Raw genomic sequence first — 20,000 nt, forward strand, 5'->3', positions numbered from 1 at the left:
AAAAAAAAAAAAAAAAAAGATTAAAAAAAAAAAACTCATATACATGGATATGGACCAAACAATAGAACTCTAATACCATTCTGCAGGACTACAGAGCTGTCTGTATCAGGTTATGGTGTCAAATCATAATTTCTGAATCATGATCTTAAACCTTTAATTGGTTCCATTTCTACTTTACTCTTTACTAACAAGTATCCTGATGGCCTGAAAATCCGTGTTGAAATTTAAAGTTTGAATTTTCCAGATCAAATATGAAATTTATTTTACATTTTTTTAAGTACAAAATATCAGTTGTATAATCATGGTAAAACATAAAATTTTGCTATAAAAGATTTTTAAAGGCTATTTGATTAAAACACTTATTTACTTAAACTCTTTGCTAGAATTTTTTTTAGAATTCAGCATCGGAGGAGGAATGTGACATAATAATGATCGAAAGCCGAAAGTTTAAAAGTTGTGATGCCCTCACATGGTTGGAGGGTTATTCTAGCTTCTAAGGACTGAATGTTGTCCACAAGAGTGTCATCAGGTCATAAATTGGTAAGACTTAATGGCTTAGATTTTATGTATTATACCTGATGTTATTGTATTGAGATGAATATTTATGAACAAAATGAGCACATTGTGTAAGAGTATAGTATTAAATATAAGTTACAACTTGGAATTTTAAATATTTGGAGTATGTAAGCCTTTCGAAGTCTCTTGAGGCTGGAGGCCATATCTTTGCAGTGGTGTTTAGTAAATACATCAATTTAAAAAAAGAAAGTGAAATCCTGAATTATAAAAAGATTATTAAAATATTGCTATTGCATCTGCTGTAGATGCCTACAGTATAGTGAAGAACCACAAATTCTTTCCAGGCATTATACCAGGAGATATTTGAGAAATAATATATTCATCTTTTCTTTAAAAAAATTCAGTTTTCTTAATATATAGCTAAATTTTATTGCTTTGGGGATTTTATTTTCTTAGTAAAAGACCTGTTTCCTCTAAATGTCTAAAATAAAGCCAAGAAATTTTTTTTAATTCTTACATTGAAAATACCTAAGATGCCAATATCATAACACGAGAATGATACATTAGGCAGGGTGCAGTGGCTCACATCTGTAATCCCAGCACTTTGGGAGGCCGAGGTGGGCAGATCACCTGATGTCAGGAGTTCGTGAACAACCTGGCTAACATGGTGAAACCTGTCTCTACTAAAAATACAAAAATTAGCCAGGCATGGTGGCAGATCCCTGTAATCCCAGCTACTCGGAAGGCTGAGGCAGAAGAATCGCTTGAAACCGGGAGGTGGAGGTTGCAGTGAGCCAAGATCACATCACTGCACTCCAGCCTGGGCAACAGAGCAAGACGCTGTCTCAAAAAAAAAAAAAAAGAAAGAAAGAGAAAGAAAATGATATATTAGAAGTCATTGCACATTTTTTATAGACCCTGAAAATTAATTTTCTCTCAGAATCGTATTCTCCTTAGAAAAAAAAATACTTTGTTTTGTGTTCTTTCTTATTTTGCTTTGTTTTACACAGCTGTATTTTGTAGGGGGACCATTGGAAGGTTAGAATTTAGCGCAGGATAAGACCTTATACCTTTTAATCTGAAGATCATCATATTTTGCAAATGGAGAAAAGGAGGGTGGATTATTTGTCCAAGGTCATATAATTGTAAAATTAATATTTTCATTAAAGTGTGGTATACATATCCTACATGTCAGTCAAGAATTATTTAAAATTATTTATTTTCCAAAAAAGCCAAAAGGTATGAGTTGATATCAACTAAACAGGCCACTATATATATTCCAACTTTATCCTTAACTAGAGATATGATATTTTGTCCCTTGCCCATTTTTCCTTTTGAATAATATTCTAAATTGTTTCTGATACAGTATTTCATGACTTCATTACATTCTATAAGCTTAAGTCCCATAAACCAGTAATTGCAATCAGTAGTAGTCTGGAAGGAATTACAACAAACTAATTATCTTTTATTCCATGTACTTTTAAATTTTTTTTATTTTCTATAATCTACATAACTTTGATGATCAGGAAAATAATTTCTAATTTCTCTAGCATAGGATATCCATATTTAGTAGTCAGTGGCTGGGGCTCAAGAGATCATGAACCATCTGGAATTTGGGATAGAATTTTTTTATGTTCACTTTTCTGTGAAAGGTTCAGAGCATTTGTCAGATTTTTTTTTTTTTTTTTTTTTTTCAGAGATTTCTAGTGACTGTTTTGTGTCTAAAGGACAATCCTTGTTAGACACCTAAGTATGACTTGTGAAAGAAATTTCTAATGAGAACATTGGTCCTATGACTCTTACTGATGTTTGTTCAATGCTGGATTATTCTAAATGCCCATTAGACTGATGGGACAAATCAGAGCCAAGCCACATTTAGCTTAGGAATTTCATTCTGTCAGTCGCTGTGCTCAATCATCAGTTGGATTTTTCTTCAGAGTAGTTGTGTTTTGGCTACTGTCAGGCACTGTGCTGAATATTTTTGGCACATTATCTCATTTAATTTTCACAAGTTATATATTAATAGACATTATCAATATCCTCAGTTTACAGAGAAGAAAACAAAAGCTTAGGGAAGTTAAGTAACTTGCTCAAGTCACATAGCCATTGAGTGGTGGAACAAGAATTCAAATCTTACTACTTACTGGAACCTGAGTATCAGTGTGCTGGCATGTAGAGTAATCTCTAAAAACTCGAAGGATAAGATAAAGGAGAATTTTATATTGTTTGAAGATGAGAATTCATAAATTTGATTTATCTTGAACTTAACTAGCAATGGGTCATTCTCCATTACAAAACTATCTTTTAAAGTGTTTGCCAAAAAACAAATGTTGGAGGTTGCTTAAAAGTCAGTATTAATTACATTAAAAAATAAATTCTTTTCAGATTTAATGCTTATGATTATAAACAAATATATGGGTATTTTGTTGTTTTTTTTTAGAAAAGTCTTAGTACTTATAAGTATCCTTAGGAACTCATTCTTTAATATTTAGGATTTATACAGAAAACACTAGGAAGCATTAATTAAAAAGCAGCTTTGAGCTGCAAATATTTCTTGGGATAATGAAATATATTGCATGTAAAACCCATATTAAGTGCTACGTGACAGTTTTCCATTAGTTCAGTTGTGAATAATTCTATTCAGAAACCACTTTTTGGCCCATTTTTAAAGCGTTTATCAGGCAAATTTTTTTTGGATACATAAGGTTTTTTGGTTTTGTTTTCTTTAGTACTAAATTTGTCATACACTTTTTGTTGGTTTAATTTTACTCTCAGAGGAGCTCCAAACCTTATAACAGCCTTTTCCCTATTTTTAAGTATTTGTAATGAAAGGTTGAATATGCAATAATAGTACTGCTTAAAACCGTAAGAATTTGTTTACTCCTGAGGGATGTTGAAACAGTCTAGAGATCAAATATAAACTGTTTCTTTAGCACCATGGTTAAAAATGCACAACTTGATAGGTCATCAGAATATCAGAATTCTATCTAAAAGTCTTTTTTTGAATAATAGATTTGTACCCCAACTTCTATAGTAGTGATATGTTTGCCTTTTAAAAAAAATTGGGAAGTTTGGAAAATAGAATAACAATAATCATACCTAATGCAAGTTTTAAACACAATTACTGTCTTAGTGTTTGCATATTTCCAGACTTGGAATATATGTACATATTAATAGTTGCAGTCATGGTAGATAAGTAGATTTTCAATAGTTTTTAAACTATTTAGTTAAAACTAAAGCTAATACTGATAATATGTTAGGCTTTGAATTTTGAACTGATACTTGATATTTTGACAACTGTGATAACATTCCCTCCTGTTTTTCCTTCTACCTCTCTGGTTGTTTCTTCTCAGACCCTTTGGCAGGCTTTCCCTCTGTCTGTTCTTTTAAATATTATTGGAGGCTCGGCATGGTGGCTCATTGTCTGTAATCCCAGCACTTTGGGAGGTTGAGGTGGGAAGATCACTTGAGCCTAGGAGCTTGAGACCAGCCTGGACAGCACAGGGAGACTCCATCTTTACTGAAATAATTTATTGGGCATGGTGGTACACAACCTGTGGTCTCAGCTACTTGGGAGGCTGAGGTGGGAGGATTGCTTGGGCCTGAGAGGTCAAGGCTGTAGTGAGCCATGATCATACCACTGCACTCCAGCTTAGGCAACAGTGAGACTCATTCTCAAAAAATAAATAAATAAAGGAGTCCTCAGAATGTTGTCATCTTAATTCTTCATCAGGAAAAGAGCATATAGATGGCTTCTGTGCACATACTATCTTTATGCTATAGGAAGTAACCTGTATGCTTTAAGGTACTCAACCCTGTTACTTCCAGCCAAGGCATCTCTCCTTACATTCAAACTTCCCTGATCTCTCATAGCCAGTTAATCACAAAGTACTGCCATGTCTGCCTTCTGAGTGTTTTGCCAGCCTATCCCATCTCTTGTCCGCATTCAAGGCACTATCCTTTCTTATGTGAAAATGCAACAACCTTCTGACTACTCCTTGTCATTTGAGTTTCCTAATGTGGCTAATTGCACCTACTGTTATTTTTACTTGGAACATTTCTTTGTACCTGTCTTTTTCTTCTCTAAGCAACTGTAGCACTTCCTCTACTAATTCTTTCCTGATCCAAGAGCTTTAGTATGTGCCCCCATAACACCCTCTAGAATCTTGCTCTTAGCATTTATCACACTTTCATCTTGTATATCTCCTGCACTAACTGTAAACTCGCAAACTCTGGAATTATGTTTATTTGACGTTGTATCCCCAGTGTCTGATAAACATTTAATTCCATTACATCCCCTTTGGGATGTAGCATCACAAAATTTGGTATCTGAAAATATTGTTAGAAATTATTGTATACAATTAGAGGCAGGAATAAAATACAGAAACCACATTATCTAACTCCTAAGACAGTGTTTCTTGTATATTTCATGACATTTAGATTTTGACCACTGTAAGTTATCACTGCAAGTTATTAGGTAATACAGTAAAGTGTTTACCATGTGCCAGATACTTATGCATTATCTCACTGGATCCTAGTACCTGGTCCTATTATTTATTGTCCTTTGGGGAGGCTAAATATTAGTTTATCTAAAATCATATGTCAGTTTTGGTGCAGTGACTCAGACCTTTAATCCCAGCACTTTGAGAGTCCAAGGCAGGAGGATTGCTTCATGCCATGAGTTCAGGAGCAGCTTGGGTAAGCCTATCTCTACCCGCAAAAAAGATAAATTAGCTAGACATGATGGCACATGTCTGTAATCCCACTGAGGTGGAAGAATCACTTGAATCCAGGAGTTTAAGGCAGCAGAGAGCTATGATGGTCCCCTTGCACTCCAGCCTGGAAGACAGCAAGACTGTATGTTATAAAATAAAATAAGATGAGAGCTCTGATTCAAACTTGGATACAACTCCAGAACCAATGCCCTTTTATTTAATACCACCTCTCAGAATTTATTTTCTGAGTTTGAATTATGAAACTGAGTTAGAAGGGAATTTAGTGGTCATTTATTCTAACCACTTGTGCTATAATTGGATCATGTCTACAGTGTTCCTTCCAAGTTGTCATCTAGCCTCTGAACACCTCCAGTGATGTCTTAACTTTTGCATCCTGGTTTCTTTTTTTTCCATTGTATGTTTAAACCGCCCATAAACGCTTTCTGTAAAACAGAGAATCTTAAAATGTGAAACAGAAAAATCAGATGATTGCCATCACTTAAAGCATATATAAGCTGCACTAAAAAGTCTGTGGAGACATTGAAACTGGGTACATCTTCTAGTTATTTCTGTATTTTCATAGCTGCCGTAATCAAAAATGTGGTTTCCAGTTCGTGGCCATAAGTCACTGGTTTTAAAGTTCTTTTTCAAAAATGAATAAGGAGACATTGCTTAATATATTAGCACACGGATGTTTCTGTACTTCCTTTTGATTCTAGTGATGATACAAGGACTTTTCATGGGAAACCTTTAGATGTGACCTGATCCACCAATATAAAAAGAGTGAAATGAAATTGAATTTCTTCAGACTCCTGGATCTAGTTTACATAGAACTTTCATTTATTCATGAGTCATGCTTAAAGGCATGGTAGTTTGAATTGTCTTTTTTATCTGACCACAAGCCTTTAGGTTCTTTAACTTCTTCCCTTTAGACTTAATTTTGATAAACTGAAGAGTGAAATTCGTCAGCTGAGAGAACCTATAAATAGAAATTTATGAGGCATGATTATACAATCAAGCTTTTCACCAGTTTTACAAATGATTCCTTCTTAAATGCATGATTCTAATGTAAAAAAGTCTCTGTCAAAGTTTTTAAGATCATTAAGAGTTTTTAGCATCCACTTTATTATCCATGAAGTCGTCTATGATTTAGTTATCACCATGATTGTTACCATGGAGTTGCCAGGTTTCACTGACCGTGGCAGCAGTAACCTGGAAATTCATAAAGCCTAGCTCTATTCTGTTCCTCAAACTTAAAACCATTTCTCCATTTACATCAGTTGCCTATGTCATATAGAAACTGCTGCACTTTCCTTCTTTCTCAATGGGTAACAACCAAATGCAAGGAACATCAAAAACCTACCTTTATTAGGGAGAAAAAAATTCTCAAGTTTTGCCCATATTTTACTGTGTTCCAGCGACACCCTTTAATTAGTTTCTGATAGTTTAAACAGCTGGTTAATTTCATAGATCTTTATCCTGGCTTGATGAGCCCAATATATAACATCTGTTTATACCAAGCTTATAAAATATAATTAGATAATACATTATAAATTGTATTCCATTTTTTTCTTCAAGTAATATGTTTACTATCAATTATATGCAGAGTTGTGTTGTAATAAGTAGACCCTAGAAATGGACAGTTTCTGCTTTTAAGGTTTAATTCGAGAGGAGCATTTGATAAAGACAAAAAATTATTTATGGACGAATCAGAGATGTGGAGCCTGTTGCCAAAAAAGGAAGAAGGCTAAGAAAAATATAGGTGGAGCATTCCATCTCAAGTGACAGTCTTATCTCTGGAATCTTAATTGATTTAACAGATTTCAGGTCATGATCTAAGTGTAGAATTCATCATAAAAGATTTCACACAAACTATTGTAAAATTCTGTCATTCACCACGTCCAAATTATTAGAATTGTTATTACCTGTAAGAATTCAAGGACGTGAATCTAGACTGAAATGATAAAAGCTTGGCTGTTAAATTTTTTGTCTCTGAAAATATGCCTACTTGATTACAGTTTTGCTTGAGTGAAAAAAACCTAATAACCCTTTAGGTTTTATAGTAGTGCTATTTTTTTACTTCACACCAGAATCCCTTTTTGAATAAGGTAATTCTAAAACAGTGATTCTCAGCTAGGGTAATACTTTGTTTGAAAGCAAAACAACACTTTATCTTACTTTTCTTATTTGCTTTTAGTAATATTTATTGTTGAATTTTCATATAACACTACTGAAGGAAGACTTGGGATATTTTTAGTTAAATACCCTTTTTGGAACTTTTTATTTGAATTAAATTAGTTATATTTCAGTGGCCTTTGGAAAAATTTCCCACAGTAAGTTATTTTTCTCTAAATAATGAAATATCAAGATCCCAAAGATCCATAAGAATGTTATTAATGTTCAATCCACAAGAATCCTATGTTTAATAAGCCTTGTAAATGTAAATCTCAAGTCAAACAATTTTTATTAACATATATTTTGTGCCTACATTAAGTCTTTGACATTTAACTAATTGAATAAAAAATTCAACTAAATTTATTAAGGCATAACTAGGATTTTGTTATTTTGGGTGAAACAAAAATATAAAACCTGTTTCTTAATGCTAATCATAATTGATTTTTATTCATGTTTCACTGCCTCAGGAGGTTAACTCTTATTTAATTTCCCAAGATACACTGGGAAAGTAGACCTTATAAAGTGTCAAAGTCCAAATTGATCCAAATGATAAAAGGAACTAATTGGGTTGTTGTTAAGTGTGTACTGTTGTAAAGTCTCATAATCCTTATAGCAGTCCTTTAAGATATGTACAACTCTATCCCATTTTATAGTTGAGGAAACTAGTTTCAGTATGTTAACTTGCTAGGATCATCCCACTAGTGAGTGAGTGGAGTTTGGATTAAAAGTCAGCAGTTTAATTCTAAAGCCTGTCCTTTTAAGCTATTTTATTATTTGTGAATTCAGCTTTTTGCTTAGGCAACTGCTGAGCAAGAAGCTGTCTTGCACTCCAGAATGTCTGACCCCAGAATGAAGCAGAGAACAAAAAGTACTTCAGACAAGAGACAGTAAACTGAAACATAGACAACTTTAATTCTTCAGGGCCTATATTCAGTGTTGCCTTTATGTTTATTGAAGGTGAAAAAAAATTATTGGCTGGGTGCAGTGGCTCATACCTATAATTCCAATACTTTGGGAGGCCAAGGCAGGAGGATTGCTTGAGCCCGGAAGTTTGAAACCAGTGTGGGGAACAGAGTGAGACCTGTCTCTACAAACAGCTTTTTTTTTTAAAAAGAAAGATGTAATTATTTGCTCAAACCCAAGCCACTGTAATTTTTTTAAAATCCCAAATGTAAAACATTCATGAATTTATTAAAAATACTAGGCTTTCCCCCACCCCCAATATATATTCTGTTCATTTCACTATGGAACAATAACCATGCTTCGAGCTCGCCCTTTAGTCTAAATGAGAATCAAGCAACTGCCTCTTTAAAAACCCCATGAGGCCGAGTGTGGTGACTCACACCTGTAATCCCAGCACTTTGGAAGGCCCGAGGTTGGTGAATCACCTGTCAGGAGTTCCAAGACCACCCTAACCAACAAGGTGAAACCTCGTCTCTACTAAAAATACAAAAATTAGCCACGTGTGGTAGCAGGCACCTGTAGTCCCAGCTACTCAGGAGGCTGAGACAGGAGAATTGCTTGAACCCGAGGTTGCCATGAGCCAAGATTGCAGCACTGCACTCCAGCCTGGGTGAGGGAGTGAGACTTCATCTCAAAAAAAAAAAAAAAAAATCCCATGATATTCTTCTGAGTTTAGCCCTATTTTGAAATGGTTCCTTGACAACCTTTATTTATTACCGTACTTGGACTTTGGGGGAGATTTGGAAGGTATATAAAGTAGCAAAGAAAAACTAGTTAATAACCCTGGAGCAAATTCTAATCATAAAATATACTGTCCATAGAATTATGCTTTTTCTAGAAAGCTATTTTAACATTTCTGCACTTTCAAGAAATGGGCATAAAGAAAAGAAATGGGCAAAATTAAGATGAGCAAAAATTACGTGCTTTTCGCTGGTATTTGGCTTTTGACATACAAATAAACCAAAGGGGAGAGCCTCATTTTTACTTTAGTCAAGCCTCATTGTAGAAATGGAATTGAGAAGATAATTAAGGCGTCTAAATAAGAATGACATTAGTGGAAAGAATATGTAGAATGCTTGAGAAAGAGGAGGCAAGTGTGAGGTCGTTAGATGAAAGGAATTATTAGTATTCCTAAGAATAGTTTCTTCCCAAGCCCACCTTTTTCCATGACTCCTGACATGTTAGTGTTCTCCAGTGTTTTGGCCCCACTTGTCCTTTCATTGTTTAAGCAAGTTTGTCTTCTCCTATGGTTTGAGTTGCCTACCACATTCTTAAAACTCTCAAACCTGGACTTCTAGGCCAGAGATAACACTGGAGTTCTCAATACCTATTTCCAGCAGCCTTCTTTCTGTATTTCTCCAGTAGGATCTACATTTTACATATCTCAAAATTCAGTAGTCCCAAGTGAAACTTAAAATTTATTTTCTCATCTTTATTTGCAGGTTCCTCCACCACTCACTCCCCACCCCACTTCATCCCCCACAAAATCTAGCTGCCTTTCTGTGATACACCAACCAACTCCTAGTTGCTCCAAGAATAAAGCCGCAGGCATCCTTACCATTTTCTTTGTCACAGATAGTCCTTTCCTTTGTCATATGACTGATCTCTCAGTATTCTGTGTGCTTCAGTTGAAACTTCAAATATTTTCTAATCCCTCTCACCCTTTTTTTCCTCTTGAGGTACCAATGTATATCTAAGTCTAGGTAACTGTCAGTCTTATACTGTTTTTCCAGTCTCCAAGAAATAATTTAAAGTAGCAGGTACTATATAGTGTCAAATTTTTAATTTGGGCTTACATCCCTTGGTATGTATTCTTCACTCCTCAATAATATGCTGTCATCAGATTAGCTTGTTGCTGCTGTGTAAACAGTAAAATGAAATCTCTTTCAATAGAGTGTGCTCTAATTGTTAAGTACATCAGTATGAGGGAAAATGCCACACTCTTCATATCCCTTTCTCGTGCCCTTTCTTAGGTCTTACTCCGAGGAAGGAAATGATCTTTTCATCCTGTCAGACCTTACCTAATGTTAGTCTACTAAGAAATAATGATTTTGTCTAATAAGAAATAATGCTAGGTGGGGTGACTGGTTCCTGTAATCCTAACTGCTAGGGAGGCTGAGGTGGGAGAATTGCTTTAGCCTAGGAGTTAGATACCAACCTGGGCAACAGGGTGAGGCCCTGTTTCTAAACAACAAATTTTAAAAATCAGCTGGGAATAGTGGTGCACACCTGTAGTTCCAGCTGCTGGGGTGACTGAGACTGAAGCAGGAGGATCACTTGAGCCCAGGAGTTTGAGGCTGCAGTGAGCCATGATCACACACCACTGCACTTCAGCCTGGGCATCAGATCAAGTTCCCATCTCTATAAAAACAACAACTAGCTAACGCACAAAGTCCGATATCTTAAATAAATGTAATTCCATATTCTTATCTAAGTATTAACTTGAAGTAATAGGATATTAATTAAGTTGTTTGGAATGTTTGGACTATAATAGTGAAACTGCCGTGCAAATTTTACTCTTGTATCAGTCTCTAATTTTTCCAGACTAAATTCTTATCTCTTACATTTTGAATGTTATAATAGATTTTTAGTTCAGCTAGTTTTAAAATGGCTCTACAAGATAAAGTAATTATATCAGAATTTTACTACCATATATTAAAATAATACCCCAAAACATCATAACTTGGATATGTTAAAGAGATCTGGAAAAAGAAGATATTGTTTATTTTAATCTTGTATATTTTGGGGGATACATTTTTAATATAACATTTTTATTATGTAAGTTTACAAACGTTTTGTATTATAGATGTTTACCACAAATTTTTACCATTTGCTTACCAGACTTACTTTGAATAAACAGAAATCACTGCACTGGGAGCTATAAACATTATTTACACCATAGTCATAGATATAAATTATATGAATCCTAAACAAAGAAATAGGATTTTTACAAATCACAAATATCACTTATGTTGTTCATTGTTTTGTTTGTTGAATATAGTACCTTATCTTGCAGAATGAAATAGTCCCTAGAGAAAATGGAGTTGGCACCTCCTCCCGCCTTTCTCCCTTTCCTATTTTCTGTCATTACTTTTCCTGTCTGCCATTTGTTCATGTTTGGAGTTTACACTGTACAAGATAACTACTTCATGAGTTATTTTTATTTTTGAACATGTTTTTCATTGTTCTTCAAGATGTAGTGAAAGTACTCTTGCTTTTATCTCTGTCCCACATCTGCCTGCCTTCCCAAACAGCCACTTTCTTAATGTATGTATATCCTTCCACACACTTTCTTAATGTGTGTATATTCTTCTTTATGTGTATATAAGCAAATCAATGTTTATTATCTTCCTTCATGTAAATGATAATATATTGTGCACACATCTGTACCTTTTCTTTTAAAGATTTCCGGAATACATTGTTTCCATCTCAGGACTTGATGCATACCATTTTAATATGCATTATGCATCTATTAAATAGATGCATACTATTTAATTGAATGGATGGCTATGCCGTGATTCATTTAACCAAAAGTGTTGCTGTTATAAACAGTGTTGTAATGAGTAGTCTTGTTAAATACATTATTTGCTATGTATATAAAATATCTAGAGGATAAATTCCCAGATAAATGATTCCTGGCTCAAAAAGTGAATAATTAAGGGAAGGTCGGGAGAGAAGAGAGGGAAAGGGATAGAAGTCTGTTTTGGAAAATAGTATTACATTATAGTTTTAATTTGTATTTTTATTTTATGAGACAGATGTTGAGTATTTTTTCATGTCTTTCTTGTGAATGTTCAATGTGAATTCTCCCCATTTTTCTATTGGGCATCTAGTCTTACAGATTTCTAGAAGTACTTTATTTATATTTTTGGAAAATTATTAGAGACTTTTTGATTTAAAAAAAAAATTAGGCATGCAGTTACATAGTCTTGTCCCACTCCGGAGTATTAAAGAAATTCTAATTAAATGGGTTTCTTTAAAGTTCTTAGTATAGATGATATGACTGACTCTAGACAAAGGGGGTCAAAGGTAGGATGATGGACTTTATATAGATTGCATGCTTTTTAATCTACGCTTTACTGGCTAGGAATTTGACTAAAATTAACAAGATAAATATAAAATATGCTGAGGGCATTGGTGAACAAGGTTTTTGTAGAAGATGCTAACAATAAAAATCATTATATCAATATTTAACTGGGTTTTTAATAGTTCCTTGGGAAAAGCATTCATCACACTATTGCAGGACTGGCTCCTTGAGAAAAGTAACAACAATTAGTTTTGTAAGTAGAAATTTTACCTGCTTGCTCCGGATGAATAATAGCTTTAAAATAACTTATTTTGTGTTACTGCTAATAATAATCTCTATGGGCCATTTTGGAGGGGTTTTTTTTAATCATGAAATTAAACATTTTGTTTTGCAATGGTAGAACTGATGGTCAGTAATTAGAATAACATTTTGAGTTTTTAGTTTATTATTAACTTCATGTAACTTTTATTCTTAACCATAGAGATTTGCATTCAGCCAGAGCGTCTACATGAATTTTATTTATTTAGGCCCTTTTGAAAGGAAAATTCTTACTTGTTCTTAAATAAGCTGTAAATATTTTTTTGGTCCCCTCTTACAGAAGAGTGGTGGATTTTTAAAATTATATTTAACCTCACAAGCTTGCTGAACTGTAAATTCATTTGTAATCAGTGAGTTGCATTTTTAAAATTTTCTTTCTAGAAAACAAAACGTGTTTGTTAGAGAAGACGCAAAATGTTACCCAAGTTAGAATTAATGCATTTTAGTAGTAATGATGCTATTTTGGGAGATGGGAGTGGGTGGAATAAAGGTTATAGATGATTTCTGAGGATCCTCAATAAAGGTATAGCTTCCTTCTACTTGTGAATTTCTGAAGAATCAGTTTTAGTTGGTTTGGGCAAGGGGGCTTGAGCATGAAGTATGCAGATTTACCAACTCAAAGGAGTTCATATTACAAAAGATTTGATTCTGTAATTTGGAGAGTTCCTTTAGTGCATTTATAGTTGAGATTGTAACTCAATGCAAAGTGAGAAGGGTCTTTGAGTAAAGCAAGGCATTTTTAAATTTATTTTTTGTAGTATTCTAATTAAAGATACATAAAATTTTTAAGACATCTTCAGCTTTCTAACAAACCAGAAGAACATTTTCGTTCTTAGCAATTAGGTAAACTGTATCAGCTATATAAAGATCACCAAGCACAAGTGCCTTTTCTAAGAGTTTCCCTCCTTCATTCTCAGAGCTGAACTTCTTCTAGGAATTTGCCAGATAAGATAAATGACATATTCTGAGAATGGTTTAATCTTTGGATTCTTGCTTATGGTTTCACAACTTTACATTTGTTATTTAAAGTGCTTTTAATAATAGACGTAACTGGATTTATTTTGGGTCACTAGAGATTATTTTTTCACAGTCTTACTATTATGGAAGAAAATACATGTGTTTTGACATTACATCCAGGTTTGAATCCTGTTCCTAGTATTGTGTCTTTGAGCAAGTTACTTGACCTCAGTTTCCTCAACTGTAAAATGAGAATGTTGCTCAGGCTTGTTGTAAGTACTCACTAAGATAATGTGTGCCTGCTCTAAAGTAGACAATCATTAAGTGTTCTTTTTCTCTACCTTGTTGATTTGTTAATCAGCATTTATATCAAGGGGAAGACAGAAAGACAAAGTAGTCAAACTCTGTCCATTTTATAAAAGAGAAGTAGTCATCTTATTTTTCTAGAGTCGGGTCTGGATCTGTCGCCCAGGCTGGAGTGCAGTAATGAACCCCAAACTCCTGGGTCAAGCAATCTTCCATGCAGCCTCCTGAGTAACTAGGACCACAGGCTTTTAATTTTTTTTTTTAAGAAATGGGTTCTCACAATGTTGCCCTGGCTGAATTTTTTTATTTTAAATAAGTAGCCATGATGTATCTGTCCACATTACTACAGATAAATAAAAAAGTTGGTTTCTCATAGATTTTTAAAAATATGAGATCAAGGCTGGGCGAGGCAGCTCAACCTGTAATCCTGGCACTTTCAGAGGCTGAGATGGGCGGATCACCCGAGGTCAAGAATTCTAGACCAGCCTGACCAACATGCAGAAACTCCATCTCTACTAAAAATACAAAATTAGGCCGGGCGCGGTGGCTCAAGCCTGTAAATCACAGCACTTTGGGAGGCCGAGGCGGGTGGATCACGAGGTCAAGAGATCGAGACCATCCTGGTCAACATGGTGAAACGCCGTCTCTACTAAAAATACAAAACATTAGCTGGGCATGGTGGCGCGTGCCTGTAATCCCAGCTACTCAGGAGGTTGAGGCAGGAGAATTGCCTGAACCCGGGAAGCGGAGGTTGCGGTGAGCTGAGATCGCGCCATTGCACTCCAGCCTGGGTAACAAGAGTGAAACTCCGTCTCAAAAAAAAATACGAAATTAGCCAGGTGTGGTGGTGCATGCTGTAATCCCCACTACTCAGGAGGCTGAGGCAGAAGAATCACTTGAACCCAGGAGGTGGAGGTTGCCATGAGCTGAGATCGCACCATTGCACTCCAGCCTGGGCAACAAGAGGGAAACTCCGTCTCAAAAAAAAAAAAAAAAAAAAGTTAGATTACCTTTAGTAATTTTAACTTGTGAAGTTGGAAATTCTTCATCTGTCCTCTTGCTTTCTCAGTAACATTGCAAGTGATCTCATGGTAAGAGTAAGGAGACCTAGGAGGAAAAGCAGTGGTAGGGAGCCCATTAGGGTCAATTAAAAGATGAACAGCATGGAAAGCTACCCTGTCTTACTGTAGCATTGATATACTTTGAGTTTTACTTTTTCTGTGAGTGTAATTATAATTAGCTTTATTTAAACACTAAGTTCGAGCTCATTTTGTTGTTTTGGAACAGCAATTCCAATAAATAAGTATTTTCTTATAGAAGTCTTTTTTACTTTCCACATCTCTGTATTTCTGTTCATTCTCTCCATATCCACAATTTTTAATGCATCTATAAATGCTAACAAAAGTTTGATTTTTATTGAAAGAATGATTCATAGTAAATAGAAAATTTGTTTTCAAAAATTACCTTTTGACTTTAGCAATTACAGCTTACCCTAATAGTTTAAAAAGGAAAATTCTAAACTCATTTTTCCCTCACGCTTCTGTGGCAGTAATTATAACACTTGATTTTAAATTGACTTGCTTCAGTTTGACTCTATATACATATATACACTAATCTGAAATACATGATTTATTTATACTACCACCATTACAGGGTTATCGGGTTTGTATACTTTGTGCTGGGAGTAAAGACAGCACTTAAGCTCTTCTTAGGGAGCTTAAGTTTGGAAACTGATTAACCATCAAAATATAATGTGCTGAATGTAATAATTAAAAAGAAAAGGTATAGTATTGTAACATTAGATGAAGGAAGGAAATCATTGATTCCGCTTCAGTTGATCATTTTCCTTCTGAGAGTCAAATCTCACTATGACAACTTGGAACATAATAGAAAACATCTGATAATCTCATTGAAACAATTATTTTTAAACCATATTCTGGGATCTTAAAATATCTTATTTGCATAAGACTACCATATTGGTATCTTCACTGTAAATCTGGCTGTTTAAAGCAGTGGTTCTCAAACTTTAGTTTCTCTCTGAATTGCCTGGAGAGTTTGTTAAAATAGATTATGGGCACCACCCCAAGAGTAATTAATTCTGGGATGTGTCCAAATACTTAGATTACAAACACATTTCCAGGTGATGCTGATGCTTCTGGTTCAGGGATTACGCTTTGAGAACTGATTTATCTGAGCTCAAAAAATTTTAATGCCTTTCTCATATGAACCATTAATTGTTTCAAATCTAATTACTATCAGTATACATTGAGCTACTATGTGCCAGGCACTGGATTCACTTACTGGAAAAGCTGAAGAAGTTATGGAACTTCCCTCAAGGAGCTCAATCTAATAGGATCAACAGTGGTAGTATTATAATACTCAAAGTAATCACTGTCTGTATTGAGTGCTCAGTGTGCCAAGTACTATGCTGAACATTAAACTCATTTGAACCTCACAAATGGCATAAAATCCTTATTTCAGATAAAAAACCTAAGGTCGCCGGGCGCGGTGGCTCAAGCCTGTAATCCCAGCACTTTGGGAGGCTGAGGTGGGTGGATCACGAGGTCAAGAGATCGAGACCATCCTGGTCAACACGGTGAAACCCCGTCTCTACTAAAAATACAAAAAATTAGCCGGGCATGGTGGCGTGTGCCTGTAATCCCAGCTACTCGGGAGGCTGAGGCAGGAGAATTGCCTGAACCCAGGAGGCGGAGGTTGCGGTGAGCCGAGATCGTGCCATTGCACTCCAGCCTGGGTAACAAGAGCGAAACTCCGTCCTCCAAAAAAAAAAAAAACCTAAGGTCTAGAAAGGTTAAATAATTTCCCAGAATTCATACAGTAAGTATATGGAGGAGCCAGAATTTGCTATTCTGCCTTTTTGCACTGTAAAAAATTTGTAAAGATTGGTAGACCCCAGAAAGGATGGAGTAATTGGCTCTACCTTAGAAAATCAAACAGCATCACAGAAGAGATAGCACTAGAGCATCTTAAAGGACAGGTGTAAGATAGCTAGATGATTAGAACTGTGAGCATTTCCAGATGAGAGAGCAATTTCTGCAAAGCCAAGGAAATTCCAGAGAATATATGTTCCACAGACTGCAAATAGTTATATAAGACCATAACACAATAGGTAGATAGATGAGGAAAACAGACTGTATAAGGCAGAGGTCAAAGTCATAAAGAATTTTATATACCAGGCTAAGAAGTTTTAAAAATAGAATTAGGCTTCTTAATTTTCCCTCCTATAACTTTCATCTGTAAGCCAGCAGTTCTCAAAGCATGGTCAAATAGTAGATTCCACATCATCTGGGAACTTGTTAGAAATGCAGATTCCTGGTTCCACCTCATGCTGGCTGAATCAGAAACTGAGGTGGAGCCCAGCAATCTGTGTTTTAACAAGACCTCCAGATGATTCTGATGCATGCTAAAGCTTGAGACCACTGCAGTAGATTATAGAATTCTTATATAATAGCCTTCAAGACAGTTAAAGGTCACTATAATGATTAGTAATTCTATTTGACATTGATTTATTCTGTTAGAGTACAACACCTAACAGAGTTGAAGTATTAATACCTTTTAAGGGATACATCTTCATCATGATCTATTTTTACCTTGCAAACCTGTTTCTTCTGTTGTCATAAAAAAGGTCTTAGGACAAGAGTTTGTTAGCTTAGCATTCAAGGAATAGCATGCTAATTATTCTTAGCTATGGGAAGATTTTAAAACTTGCTGACTGATTTTAATTACCAAAAAAAAAAAAAAAAAAAAAAAAAAAAAAAAACCCCAGTAAACCCTTTTTTGAGGGTTTTGGGGTTTTGTTTTCTACGGCTTGTTAGTACATAAAACTGGTATTGTAGTTAGCATTTAAAGTATGCTATTTAAACCAAATGTGTTGAAGGAATCAAATGATTTAAGTCGTGAAATGACTTAAAGTAATTCAATCTTTCCTTGCCATGTAAATAAAAATACAGAAAGTATATTTTTGAGATTCTCAAGCAAACTAATCTAAATGCCTGTCACTGTCTTTTTTGCCAAAATGTGTTTAGTATTTGTGGTGAATATATCTACATGGTATCTGGCACTGAAGTATACACTAAAGCCTTGTGGTTTACATAGTGGTTCTATAGTTTATAGTTACATATAGTAATACTTTGCATAGCTTACTACAGTCATTTAAAGCCCAGCACATATAAAGTATTTGTTAATGATCCATAATTCTTTCTAGATATTAGATAAACAAAACCTCTTTTCATCTTAGAAATAGTAGCAGCAAGAAGTAAAGGTAGTATGTTGTAATTAATGTGGTTAATGCGCAAATAAACAAACTTAGTGCTCCATGTAATGATTCAGGGTTTCAAGAATTTAGAAGTGGAAAGTCCACTGAGGCATGGACATCAACCCCTTTATTTTACAGATAGGGAAATTGAGATCCAGGGAAGTTAAATAGGTGATTTGCTGATGATGATATAGGAATTGAATAGCAGAACCAGGATTATAACCAGTTCTACTTGGATTGCAACATAAAAGGCACAACTACATAGGACAGAGTATTTCTGAGCCTTAATCCGATGTAACATTGTGGGTCCACACCATCTAAAGTAGTGTAGTCTCCAGGTATTTTAGCACTGAAATCTTCTTAGGTGTAGTATACTTTATGAAAAGTATTTAGTAACACATAAAAATTATCTTTTTGTATTGATACAATAAGCTAAAGTTTCAGATTTTTCTTTACAAGAGTAATTTTAAAACCTAATAACTGTTTTTTAAATAAAATTTAAAAAAAGAAAAAGATATAAATTCCAGCTGTTCTTACTACTTAATACATGATAGAATATAAACCACCAAAGAGGACAATTATTTAGCCTTCTGTATTATTATCATACAATTGCTAAGGTGGTATTTGAACTTGGGATGTGCTTACAGGCTAGATAACTTTTCAGTTATTTCCAGGAAAAATTGATCTAAACCCACATACATACCTTATTGGGTGATTTTTGCCAGGAAGCAACCTACAATCAAAGACTTGTAGGTTGGCCAGAATGCTGAGTTTGTTTTTTGTTTTTGAGATGGAGTTTTGCTCTTGTTGCCCAGACTGGATTGCAATGGTGTGATCTCAGCTCACTGCAACCTCCGCCTCCTGGGTTCAAGCAATTCTTCAGCCTCAGCTTCCCGAGTAGCTGGGATTACAGGCGCCTGCCACCACGTCTGGCTAATTTTTTTATATTTTTGGTACAGACGGGGTTTCACCATGTTGGCCAGGCTGGTCTCAATCTCCTGGCCTCAAGTGATCAACCAACCTCAGCCTCCCAAAGTGCTGGGATTACAAGTGTGAGCTACAGCACTCAGCCAAATGTTGAGTTTCTTGTTAACCAATCCTGCCCAAAAGCTCTATGAATCATTTTTAGAAGCCATTAAATTTTTTTTAAAACTAGATGTTAAAGTATAAAACTTAAAGCAGAAAAGTCAAATTAAGAGCAGGGACTAGAAAAAAAAAGTCAAGCCATCATCTGAATTTTACATTGGAATTTTTACATGAAATGCGATTAGAATATATAGTTGGTTAGTGAAGAAGTTTAAGAGATATGGAGAAGACACTGCCCATTTAAAATGTGTCCTTTTAAAACCACTAAACAGGAGAAAGTCTTAATAGAATTGGGAATTTTAAAGTAGCATAAGTATATCACAGGCAAATTAGAAATTTTGGCACTGAGAAGGACTTGTAGAAGTCATCTATTTACTGAGACCCTCATTTTAGAAATGAAAGCTTTTAAGTACTGAAATTGTCAGAACAGACTTAATAAGCTATTTTAAATTACTATATTTGGTTTTAAGTGAAACACAAATGTCTTTTACATTCTTTTAAGAGTTGGAAGGGAGGTAAAGTTTTTTAGAATAATTTAATAACATATTCTAATTTTTTCCAGTGCATCTGGGGGAGGTGTTGTAGCCATTGACAACAAAATAGAACAAGCAATGGTAAGTAAAAGTTTACAGTTTTCCCATTTCATAGATTGTTGGTTGTA

At 34.8% G+C, this 20,000-nt stretch overlaps 1 protein-coding gene across 4 annotated transcripts in view; it reads left to right on the top strand.

The window, feature by feature from the left end:
- TSC22D2 (TSC22 domain family member 2) overlaps window positions 1-20,000 on the top strand; it is a 48,998-nt gene that overhangs the window by 26,048 nt on the left and 2,950 nt on the right. For 2 of the 4 annotated variants that reach the window (XM_017522825.2, XM_017522826.2), the window contains one exon: window positions 19,902-19,953. In XM_017522825.2, the coding sequence (XP_017378314.1) occupies window positions 19,902-19,953 (52 nt within the window). Of the gene's footprint in view, window positions 1-383; window positions 541-19,901; window positions 19,955-20,000 lie in introns of those variants that run through there. The other 2 variants (XR_001823282.2, XR_005199127.1) reach the window with 2 other exon arrangements.

Source organism: Cebus imitator, unplaced genomic scaffold, assembly GCF_001604975.1.
Source record: "Cebus imitator isolate Cc_AM_T3 unplaced genomic scaffold, Cebus_imitator-1.0 Scaffold25, whole genome shotgun sequence".
NCBI classification, from domain to species: Eukaryota; Metazoa; Chordata; class Mammalia; order Primates; family Cebidae; genus Cebus; species Cebus imitator.